General features: G+C 42.2%; 1 protein-coding gene across 3 annotated transcripts in view; it reads right to left on the reverse strand.

The window, feature by feature from the left end:
* uhrf1bp1l (UHRF1 binding protein 1-like) overlaps nucleotides 1-12,649 on the reverse strand; it is a 147,638-nt gene that overhangs the window by 34,374 nt on the left and 100,615 nt on the right. For all 3 annotated transcript variants that reach the window (XM_043713651.1, XM_043713653.1, XM_043713654.1), the window contains one exon: nucleotides 262-428. In XM_043713651.1, the coding sequence (XP_043569586.1) occupies nucleotides 262-428 (167 nt within the window). The remainder of the gene's footprint in view (nucleotides 1-261; nucleotides 429-12,649) is intronic.

Genomic DNA, 12,649 nt, shown 5'->3' on the forward strand with positions numbered 1-12,649 from the left:
AGAAAAAGACAAACCCTGGAAAAAAAATGAAGAGGAGAAACAAGTTATTGAATAGAAAACCACACAAAGTAATTCAAAAAGAAATGCAAGATGGCAGGACAGACCAGTGGAAGATTTACTTGGATATCCACAAATTAAAGAACATAGCTTTCCTTCATCTTTCTGCAGATTTTGGCTTGCTCTTAGCTGTACCTGAAATCCCAACATTTAACTGTTAATAAAATTCTCTACACAAAAATGCTACAAAATACTTAAGTTTACCAAATCTCCAGGAGACTCTTCCACACTTTGAGATGCAGCGCTGCAGACATCTGGTGACATTCTTCCACAATCCTCAGACCCAAATGCACCATTAGCACTCTCTGCTGGACTCTGATCAATAGAAGCTTCTTTAAGACTAATGACTGAAGCATCATCGATGCAAGCAGCTGCGAAGATAAGCATAGTCTTTGTTTCAATTGATCTGAATAAAATATGTCTAAGCAGATTTACACAGGTAAATTTTAACACCCAAAAAGAAACTGATGGCAATTCTAGATATATGTAAACATTAATTCTCCACAAATTTTTCGTATTACAAAGACAGGAAACTGACCCATATAAAAAATCCTATTCATGACATCTTCTATAATGCCCGCTGTGCTTGTTTTATACAAATAAGCAAACTGCACAAAATAATTTACCTTCATTTTTCAAAACTGCTTGGTTATCTAATGGAAGTAGCTAAAGAAACTAGATGACACTTGGGAGTGATCAGTAAATCAAACAACATAAAGAAATGTGAGAATAAAAGTCAGTTACATTAGGCAGCAAGATCAGATTGCTCTTTTGAATGGCACAGATTTGTCTGCAGATTACCTATAGTATTATCCACAGTGATCCTGTGGCTTTATAATAATAACAGGGTATTATGACATATTATCAGAAACTCTTGACTTATTAGCAATGGGCGACCCAGGTAGCAAAAGATTGCCTGAAGTTTAACAGTAATGGAACAGAGTTTGGATCAGGCAGGATTGAGAGAAATTGTTGTGGGAGTTCTAGCAATGAAAATACTCAAATTCAATGTCACTGAGATTTTGCAACAAATGCGGAAAGTTGTTACAAGATCCAGATAGAATGAGGACAGTCCTAGTACAGTGACCCCTGATAATACAGTCCAGAGATTTATTGCATTATGGAGGGGATTCAATGTCTTGGGATCTGGTTTTGAAGTGTAACATATGATGAGAAGTACAGTTGCACTGAGGAGATTCTGAGATATGTCATTAATATAGGGAGATAAGATTTTGTGGTGAGAAAGTGAGGACTGCAGATGCTAGAGATCAGAGTCAAAGAGTGTGGTGCTGGAAAAGCACAGCCGGTCAGGCAGCATCCTAGGAGAAGAAGAATGAGCCTCATTCCTGATGAAGGGCTTATGCCCGAAACGTCGACTCTCCTTCTCCTCAGATGCTGCTTGACTGGCTGTGCTTTTCCGCACCACAGTCTTCGAATAAGATTTTGTTACCTTGTTGGGAAAGAGTGTCGAGAAGGCCAAAGAGAACGGTGCCAACCTAAGCTCTCAATCTCCACTCAAAATGAGTTTCCATCATCACCAGCTCATCTGAGGTCCTTCTGCATATTCAGTGAACCTCCTTGTGAACCAACCAACACCGACCTCTTTCTGAACTGTTCATAACTAAATTTGTTTTGAAGCAGAGAAAAAACAAAGTTCTCTGTTCCTGAAAATCAGTTGGATGCAAAATCAAATGTTGGATGCTTCCTGAAATTCTCCCTGACTGAGCAGAAACACGAGAATTAAACAGTTAACAAGCACAAATTTCCATAAACAAAGATAACCACCGAAAGAATTGGGTTTTCAGGTTGATGAAAATAAGGCAGAAGTGGAATGATTCAGATTGCGATCTCCTTTGTGGTGGACCTGATGCACATTCGCCGATGGTGGCTAAAAGGCAGGACCATGCACAACAGACCAAAGTCAGAGGAACAGATGGAATAGAGGTTACTTAGATAGGTTGGAACAAGGCAAAAAAGGGATTTAAACACAAGGGTGTGATTTTTTTCCATCCAAGATCATGACAAGTAGGGGCCACCCTAAGCAAACACAGGGTGATGATTGACGGGTGATGACAGAGGGGGACAAGCCACGAGAAAAACAAAGGCAGCAAATTTCAGATTTTCAATTCAGTCCTAGAAATAGCTGACAGCAAAAGTCAATAATTACATCCTTACAAAGATAAAAATATCCCTCTCACAGCTTGACCTGCTTGCAAACTTTTACATGGTTGACCACATCATCATCCAGCAGAGTTGACCTGCATGCCTCTACTTACCTTATCATAGCCAGAAAATTACCTGTAGTGGGTTGTTTTAAACATCCTACTCATTTATTATAGTGCCTGAAATAACCCCAAAGAGGCTGATATCCTGTCACCAAGTCACCCTTTATTTACATGTGGAGAGGTTTTGATACTGATCCAGCTCCCTCCTAGCCAACTCTAAGTGAACAGAATCTCTAACACTCCTGTTTAGGTCAGCCAGCAGGGCTCCTTGATTGGACCAGATTAATACATTTCTTAAAATCCGCTTGGCTGACCTCATTACAATCACCTCAATGCTCTTAAGAATTTTAGACTCTTCCTATTTCTTATTGACGTGCTGCCTTCAACAGCGTTATCCAAAATAATGCCAACTTTTATATGTGCACAGTTACTCAATTCAAACTCACCATTACCTCTCAGAACTCTTCCATTGTCAGAGTCATAAAACTGCTTGCCTAACATCTAATGTTAGGTGAGAATTTTTCTTGAATTAAACATTAAAAATACAAATCATTAGACAATAGACAATAGGTGCAGGAGGAGGCCATTCAGCCCTTCGAGCCTGCACCGCCATTCAATATAATCATGGCTGATCATTCCTAATCAGTATCCTGTTCCTGCCTTATCTCCATAACCCTTGATTCCACTATCTTTGTGAGCTCTATCCAACTCTTTCTTAAATGAATCCAGTGAGTGGGCCTCCACTGCCCTCTGGGGCAGAGCATTCTACACAGCCACCACTCTCTGGGTGAAGAGGTTTCTCCTGAGCTCTGTCCTAAATGGTCTACCCCTTATTTTTAAGCTGTGTCCTCTGGTTCGGTACTCACCCATCAGTGGAAATATGTTTCCTACTGTCAGAGTGTCCAATCCTTTCATAATCTTATACGTCTCAATCAGATCCCCTCTCAATCTTCGAAACTCAAGGGTATACAAGCCCAGTCGCTTCAGTCTTTCAGTGTAAGGTAATCCTGCCATTCCAGGAATTGACCTCGTGAACCTACGCTGCACTCCCTCAATAGCCAGAATTGTCTTTGTTCTTCATTACAAGTTCTGTTCACCAGCCACCAAATCTACCCTTCTCCCTCGCAACTGTCTGGGGCTGAACCAGACTGTATGCAATCTTGATTGGATGTTTGAACTGAAGATGAACTTCGAAGCAGACATCTGTTTCATTACCAAGGCCAATGTTTCAACTTTTTTCTCTGCACCTTGCCTACTGATTTAACATCACAGGCCCTTTATTTTGTGTGGTAACTTCAAGGGGCTAAATTATACTTGTGCCACGCATTAAGTTCTGGGTTGTTGCACAGCCACGCGGTTTAGAAATAAACGTCAACTGAAATCACTATTCCCACGTCTGTATCATCATCCATGCCTCACTTCACTTGCTACTGAATTCATGCCTGCATTATTTGTGTTCTGAACTATTCCAATGCATTCCTGACTCACCTGCCACATACTACTTTCTGTGAACTGAAGATCATCCAAATCTCCACTGCTCGTCTTTATTCACACCAAGTCCTGGTCATCTGCCAGCCCTGTGCTCATTTGATACACTGGCACCTAGTTAAACAATGCCTTCATTTTCAAGTTCTTACCTTTGTATTCAACTCCTCAACGGTCTCAGCCTTTTCTGAGTTATTCTGCACACCTCAAAATCTGGTCTACTGAGCATTAATTGCTCCACCCAAGGTGACTAAACCAAGGTTCAAAGCTCTGGAGTTCCTGCCCCAAAATACTCTGCTTCTCTCCCTTTCTTTCTCCCTTGAAGAAAACCTACCCTTTTACTGAGCTTAACATCGTCTGCCCAAATATTTTCATATACATAGAAAATATTTCTACATATTTTCTACATAGCACATTTTGCCTTGCATTGCTCCTGGAAAGTGCTTTAAAATGTCTTATGTTAAAGGCACTATACAAATATAACTGGCTGCTGTTGAATTGATATATATGGAGAACATAGAACATTGTTGAGGCCAATAGTGTCAGTCAAATCTATAAGTGATAACTGAAAGCCCTGTGGCACAGTGGTAGTATCCCTAACTCTGAGTAAGGAGGTCTGGGTTTGAGTCCCGCCTCATCTCGAGGTTGTCTGAATAGGTTTATTTAAAAAGTCAATAAGTTACAAAGGCATGGATAAGGGTTTCATAGAAGATGGGCTCAGACAAGGGTGCAGGGAGTGATACTCAGAGTTAGCAGTTTCTGTACTGGCTGGAATACTGGGCTGGAGGATGATCATAAGGTTGAATAAGATGGAGATTTGCTAGTAGACTCCAAAGTACAGAGAGCAATCAATGGCTTTGGTATTCCCAAAGTTTGGTTACAAGATTTTGTGAAAAATCCAAACCTGGATGTCAGACAAGCACTCTGAGAACTCAGAGGTAGAGGGATTCAGAGAGATCGGAAAAGAATTCTGAACTTCAACTGTTGCAAAACGTGCTTCCTGAGTTTGCTTGTGAATGGCTTGGCTCTAATTTTAAGATTATAAACCTTTGCTTTCAATTCCCTCACCAGAGAAAAAGCGTCTAACTATCCAATCAAAACCTTTAAACTGTTAGAAAGCTTTGATCAGACAATACATACATTTTATGGACTTGAGGAAATAAAAGGAAAGGTCCTCAGGACTTATGAAAACAGATTAGTCAGAATATCAACAAGATTTAGAGGTTAAATCTTGTTGATATTCTGACAAATCTGTGTTACATCCCCATCAAGATCAATAAATCTTTCCGTTGGGGTGTGTGTGTGTGTGATTGTGTGTGTGTGTGTGTGTGTGTGTGTGTGTCTCTCAAGTGTCATGTGCTCAAAAGGTGCATCAAAACATACCTGAACAGCTTGATTAAAAGTATACATCTTTCCTCAGGTGCAGTGCCAAAAAAAATGAACAAAGTACCTCAAGAATAGATTGTCAACACATTCTAGCAAAAATGAACAAAAACTTTTTATAGGTACATAAAAAGGAAACCATTGCATAAAGTGAATGTGGGTCCATTAAAGGCAGAGTCAGGAAATTTATAATGGGGAACAGGGAAATGACAGAGAAGGTAAATGATTACTTTGTGTCTGTCTTCACCGCAGAGGATACTACAAATCTCCCAGATGTAGAGATCCAAGCAAGCAGGGAGAGTGAGGAGATGAAGGAAATTAACATTCATAAGATGACTGTACCAGACAAATAATAGGGCTGATAAATCTCCAGGACCTCATGGTCCTCATCCTCGAGTATTGAAGGAGGTAGTTATAGAGGTAATCAATGCATTAATGATCAGCTTCCAAAATTTGAGAGTTTCTGGAACACTTGCTGTGGATTTGAAGGCAGCACATGTTGTCTGGTATTTTAGATGGGAACTGGAAATTAATTGAGAGAACTGTCAGTCTTCGATCAGTCATAAGAAAAATCTAGAATCTATTACAAAGGATGGGATAAATGGACACCTAATTGCTAACAGTCTGATGGGGCATAGTCAACATAGATTTGTGAATGGGAAATTGTGTTTGTCAAACTTGTTAAGAGGTTTTTTTTGAAGACGTTACCAAAAAAATTGGTAAAGGAGAGCTAACGATGACACCTAGATTTTCAGAGAGATTTTGATGAAGTCCCCCAAAGGACGCTGGTTAAAAACAGTAAAACATATGGAATAGGAAGTAATGGATTAATGAATGGCTAACAGATAATAAACAGAGAGTAGGAATAAATAGGTTATTCACAAATTGGCAGGCTGTGCTTTTTTGAGTCCTGCAAAGATCAGTACTTGGGTCACAGCTGTTCAAAATGTACATTGATGATATGAAGGTGGGGACCAAATGTAATATTAACTTATTTTGCAAATTATACAAAGCTAAGAAAGAATCTTGCTCCGAGGATGATGTAAAGCTGCTTCAGGAGGATTTGTCAGGCTTAATGAAGGGCATTTGGAACAGAATGTAGAAAAATGCGGATGGTTGGTCTGCACTCAATGGACTGAATGGCCTGCTTCCACAGATTCTGTAATTCTGTGATCAACTTAAATTGGTGGCATAAAGTTGTCTTAATCTGTCTGATAACACCTTTCTTGTGTTAGCTCACATTAAATATAATTCATGTTTTACCTGTGTTAATTAACCAATAGCCAAGCAATGCCTTGATTTCAAAATATACTTCCTTGTTTTTAAACTGATCCATAATCTTGAACCTCTCTATCACTTTACTGCTCTCTGTCCCACAAGCATCTGATATATCTATGCTCTCCCTAAATTCTGGTTTCTTGAGCACCCCTGATTTTAATCGTTCCACTACTGGTTCCCTTGATCTAAAGCCCTGGAATACTCTGAATATCTCATTGTACTCTTCAAAACCTACCCCTGAACTAGCTTACAGTATTCTGACCAATGTGTCATGTGACTAGGTTTAATATTTGGTTTTATGATGCTCCCTTGAGGCACATTGGGCAACTTTGTTATTTAGAGGCACTATATATTGTAGTTGTGTGGTTGATCCCTTGTAACATCCTGCTCCTGCACTGCCTCCTGCCTTTCCCAACTTAATGTCAATTATAAACTTGGATAGACAACTCATTCAAACAAGTCACTAGTACATGTTCTGAAAAGAGGAGGCTTCAGTAAGAGATTATCAAGGAGTATAATTTATCAGATTTCAAAGAATCTAACCTATATCCCCCCCAGTCTCTTACCTCCAAAACAATTTCAAGAAAGTCAAAACTTTACTTCTAATTCAGTGTACTATTATCCGATATAAAGGTATACAGTTCACTAATTTTGTAAATAATCCAACAATTGCAGTTCAGCTTTCCATTTAAGAAAGCTAAAACAACTACTTCAACAGGGTTTAGATGATGGGGACATTAATTTATGAAATATTGCACTAATGTCCCAACTAGGAAGCATTGACAGCCAACTGGGCATAATTTACCCAGTTTGCATAAAACAAATACCAAGAGAGAATTTGCTAATAAGCTAAATGCAAATGGGTCATCAAAGTAGCAATATGACTTGAAACAGGCAGGTTAAAGCCTCATTTTTATATTTCGTGGTGATACGTAGATTACACAAGACAGCACTAGGTCACATAGCAGAACAACATTGTATGAATGATTCCCTTTTGTGCTAATAACACTATTAATCGATATTGTGGCAATTAAATGTTGCTTCAATCATCTGGAAGATTCTGATCTGACTGTCCATCTTTGAACAAAGATGTCATCAACCAGTTTAAGTAGATTAGAATGCCCAGTAGCCCCTTCTTCTGTCTAAGCAGATGCCTCTTGCAATTCAATGGGTCCTGCCAATGCTTCTTACCAGAAAGTTAGAGAATTAACAAGGGAGCAGTAAGGGAAGTGTAACATTTGCTCAATAAGCTCATGCCTTGTCAACTATTCATAGGATCAAGTGAAGTAGAGGGAATGCATGCAGGAAAAACAGACAACATCCAATAAACAGCCTCTGTCTTCAAGCAAAAACATGGAAGCTGATGGCTGTTCAGTTAAGGTAAATAGGTCTACCTGCAGATGCCTTCAAATCCAGAAAATTTGCTAATATTCCACTTGAACTGTGAAATAATCTGCCTTTTGTGAACCATAGCTACATGTTGCATCGAAAATGTAATTTCCTGACTCATACACCAGTGTACTAGAAGGGCTGAATCCTGAAAAAGGGAGTGGGAACAAGTTACTTATCCGTAATTTTTGATGCCCAGACCACTGTAACGTTGTTAAAAAATACTATCTGCCAGATACCAACATATGGTAATATATTAAGTAGCTTCACTACCCTTCATTACCAAATTAATGTCATACAGGGAAACAGCTCTGTTGTTTATTCCTCCAGACCATTAATTCCCTGCTATGCCAGCAAACTTCAGATATATGGCTCCAATGAACTAGTAAATGAACTAATCTATATAAAACATGGGTGGAAATGTGCATGCTGAGATATCCTATCCAAAAACAAATGGGCACTTCTTGAAATTGCTGGGCTTGGAGTACTTGTTGAAACTTTATTCATTCAACCCAAGAAACCTTTAATGATATTCCAATGCTGCAATCTGGAAATATGTATCTCTGAAAATAACACAATTAGCACTAGTAAGGTCACCTTGAATAGTTCTGCTTTCAATACCAGTTTACAATCAAGTGTTATTGAATGAAATCCTTCACCTTGAGTCTTGAAATGCATGGAAAATAAAGGGAGTGTTCAAGATGAAGGCTTTATTCCAAACTACAAACCAACCGACTCCCACAGCTACCTGGACTACACCTCCTCCCATCCTGCCCCCTGTAAAAACGCCATCCCATTCTCCCAATTCCTTCGTCTCCGCCGCATCTGCTCCCAGGAGGACCAGTTCAAAACAGATGGCCTCCTCCTTCAAGGACCGCAATTTCCCCCCCAACGTGGTCGACGGTGCCCTCCACCGCATCTCCTCCACTTCCCGCTCCTCCGCCCCTGAGCCCCGCCCCTCCAACCGCCACCAGGACAGAACCCCACTGGTCCTCACCTACCACCCCACCAATCTCCATGTACAGCGCATCATCCGCCGTCACTTCCGCCACCTCCAAACAGACCCCAGCACCAAGGATATATTTCCCTCCCCTCCCCTATCAGCTGTCCGTAGAGACCACTCCCTCCGCGACTCCCTTGTCAGATCCACACCCCCCACCGACCCAACCTCCACTCCCGGCACCTTCCCTTGCAACCGCAGGAGGTGCAACACTTGCGCCCACACCTCCCCCCTCACTCCTCTCCAAGGCCCAAAAGGAAACTCCCATATCCGCCACAGATTCACCTGCACCTCCACCCACATCATCTACTGCATCCGCTGCAGCCGGTGTGGCCTCCTCTATATTGGGGAGACAGACCGCCTACTTGCGGAGCGATTCAGAGAGCACCTCTGGGCCACCCGGACGAACCAACCCAACCAACCTGTAGCACAGCATCTCAACTCCCCCTCCCACTCCACCGAGGATATGCAGGTCATTGGACTCATCCACCGCCAAACCACAACAACCCGACGGTCGGAGGAGGAGCATCTTATCTTCCGACTGGGAACCCACCAACCACAGGGGATGAACTTGGACTTCACCAGTTTCTTCATCCCCCCTCCCCCCACCTTGTCTCAGCCGAATCCCTCCAGCCCGGCAACGCCTTCCTGACCTGCAGTCTTCTTCCTGACCCCTCCGCCTCCACCCTACTCCGACCTATCACCCTCACCTTGACCTCTTTCCACCTATCACATTTCCAACGCCCCTCCTCCAAGTCCCTCCTCCCTACCTTTTATCTTCTCCTGCTGAACACTCTCTGCTCATTCCTGAAGAAGGGCCTGTGCCCGAAACGTCGAATCTCCTGTTCCCTGGATGCTGCCTGACCTGCTGTGCTGTTCCAGCAATAAAGTTTCAACTTTGATATCAACCATGTTTTTTCAATGCACACAAATTAAACAGTGAAATTATGCTATCAATTTTCATTGTACAAAAGAAATGCAATGCATTCTTGTCTACCCATGACCAGTATTATCAAGTCTCCGTGCTGAAAAATAATTCAATTTGCTGCTCTAGACCAGTTTTCCATCATTTGTCCATACATAAAAGTTATATTCTTTTTGACATTCATAGAAAGAGAATGGTTTATTGGAAGCTTCTTTATAGATTAAAATTAAAAAATTAAATTACTTACAGTGTGGAAACAGGCCCTCCGGCCCAACAAGTCTACACCGACCCGCCGAAGCGCAACCCACCCATACCCCTGCATTTACCCCTTACCTAACACTACGGGCAATTTAGCATGGCCAATTTACCTGACCTGCACATCTTTGGAGTGTGGGAGGAAACCGGAGCACCCGGAGGAAACCCACGCAGACACGGGGAGAACGTGCAAACTCCACACAGTCAGTCGCCTGAGGCGGGAATTGAACCCGGGTCTCTGGCGCTGTGAGGCACCAGTGCTAACCACTGTGCCACCGTGCCGCCCAAGTCATAGCACAAGTCATAGAGATGAACAGCATGGAAACAGACCCTTCGGTCCCGTCCATGCCGACCAGATATCCCAACCCAATCTAGTCCGACCTACCAGAACCCGACCAATATCCCTCCAAACAATTGCTGGTTTTATGGTCGTTGTGCCTTAAAAATTTGCCTTTGCCTCCGTAATGATTGCAATGAGGTCAGCCAGGTAGCCTTCATAGAATAGGAGTTCCCTGATTGGGGCTATTAACCTGGTACAATCAGGGAGCCTTGGCTGACAGATAAACAGGCATGTCAGAGGTTCTGTTTGTTCAGAGCTGGCTCTGAGGAAGCAGGACTCGTGTCAAGTACTACGAATGTGTAAATAAAGGGTGACTTGGTGACAGGATACTGACCTCTGTGGAATTATTTCAGGGCTCGTGAGTGATAAAATACACTTCTGAAGAAATTCGCTCGCAACAGTTGTCTTTGAGTTTGGTAAACATTTCTGGCATCTTGCTGTTATTTGGGAAGCTGGAGTCATTTGATCCTATTGAGGACTGGGCCCAGTATGTGGAAAGAATGCATTTTTTTCCCACTGGGGCAAATGAAAAGCAACAAGTAATTTTCCTGACAGCTTGTGGTCCTGCAACTTCTTTGGTTATTCGGAGCTTAACATTTCCTGAGGCACCAGACTGGTTATTCGGAGCTTAACATTTCCTGAGGCACCAGACACTAAAACCTTTCAAGAGTTGACAGATTTAGTTAAGGAGAATTACGACCTCAAGCCTCCTCCAATTCGGAGATGCTATCAATTTTACTTGGCAGTTCAAGGACCCGGGAAATCCATGTTGGGATCTTTGAGGTTAAGATGACTGGCAAAGACAAGTGACTTTAGCAAATACTTAATGAGATGCTGAGAGACCATTTGGTATGTGGGATTAATGATATAACCACGCAAAAGCACTAACTAGCTGAAGCCCGACTAGATTTACAACAGGCACGACAACTGACTTTTTCATTAGAAAATTCAGCAATTGGAGCATATCACTTCCAATGTATGCCATTGGAAGAGGTCACCTTCACCAATCCAGCTGAGCTTGGGGGAAACACCACTCGAGTGAAGGCAATTGCAGAGCCTCACTCAGGATATATGAACAGAGGGACTCTAAGTCAGCTCATAGCTAAGCCCCAAAACAAAGCCAACCCTCGGCCATACAGTTAACATCTTTTTCAGGATCTGGGCTGGCAAACCATTGTAATTGCTGCCAATATGCTGACTCGAAAAAGCAAGAGAGTCCCACTAGGCCAGAATTGAGTAAGAGAACTCATAGGCTGGTATCCAGGTGAGCATACTGTCTGGAAAGCCCACCTATATCTGGCTTGAAAAGTTAAATTGCTTAGCAACAACCAAGTCAGAACCAATCAAATAAAACCTCTGATTAAATGGTCAGCAGGTTCTAATAGAGGTTGAAACTGGCGCGGCTGCATCAGTGATTGCAGAACCCATCTTTAGCAGAATTTGCTCTGTACTTGAGCTTGGCTAGACTCAGAACCTATACTGGGGAACCTATACAGGTTAAAGATACCATTTCGGTTCTGGTCTCATGAGAAGTAGTTAGTTCAGTTACCACTGACTGTCGTAAAAAGATTCGTGCCCAGGCCTGATGGAGCAAAATTGGTTGAGAAAGATTCACCTAGATTGGCTCAACATTTTCGTTAGAAAATGGTTGCCTGAGTGAAGCCCTAATTAAATACTCGGTAGATGGGGGTTCAGGAAGGAGCCAAGACCACCTTGCATGTTGACCAGGAAGCAATCCACGATTCTCCAAGGCCCGACCTGTGCCATTTACCTTACAGGCAAAAGTACAGGCAGAAATCAGAAGGCTGGAAAGCATAGGAATCATCAAGCCAGTGCAGTTCTCTACCCTCCTGCCCGAATGGTTTGTGGAATGGGCAGCACCAATCATACCAAATGTGACATCTGATGAGTCAGCCCACCTTTGTGGGGACTTTCCCCCCCATACTACCGCTATACAACAGTTATGCTTATTTTCAGCACTACAGCAGCCTGGTTATGTGCGTGTGTGTCTAAGTGCAGGTACTCAGTGCATTAGACGAGGATTCCCCAAGTTATGCTATAATTAATACTCATGTGGGTTTGTATCAATAAACGAGATTGCCATTTGGGGTATCATCAGCCTGTGCTATTTTTCAGCAGATGATGGAGAATATTTTACAAGGTCTACCCAATTGCCACTTATCTGGATGATTTGCTAATAATAGGGAAGACCAATAAGGAGCACTAAGAGAGCTTGGACATAGACCTTTGATGTTTCTCCAAGGTGGTTATACACCTTAGAAAGGAAACATGTATGTTCCAGGCACCCCAAT

This window comes from Chiloscyllium plagiosum, chromosome 23, assembly GCF_004010195.1.
Source record: "Chiloscyllium plagiosum isolate BGI_BamShark_2017 chromosome 23, ASM401019v2, whole genome shotgun sequence".
Classification (NCBI taxonomy): domain Eukaryota; kingdom Metazoa; phylum Chordata; class Chondrichthyes; order Orectolobiformes; family Hemiscylliidae; genus Chiloscyllium; species Chiloscyllium plagiosum.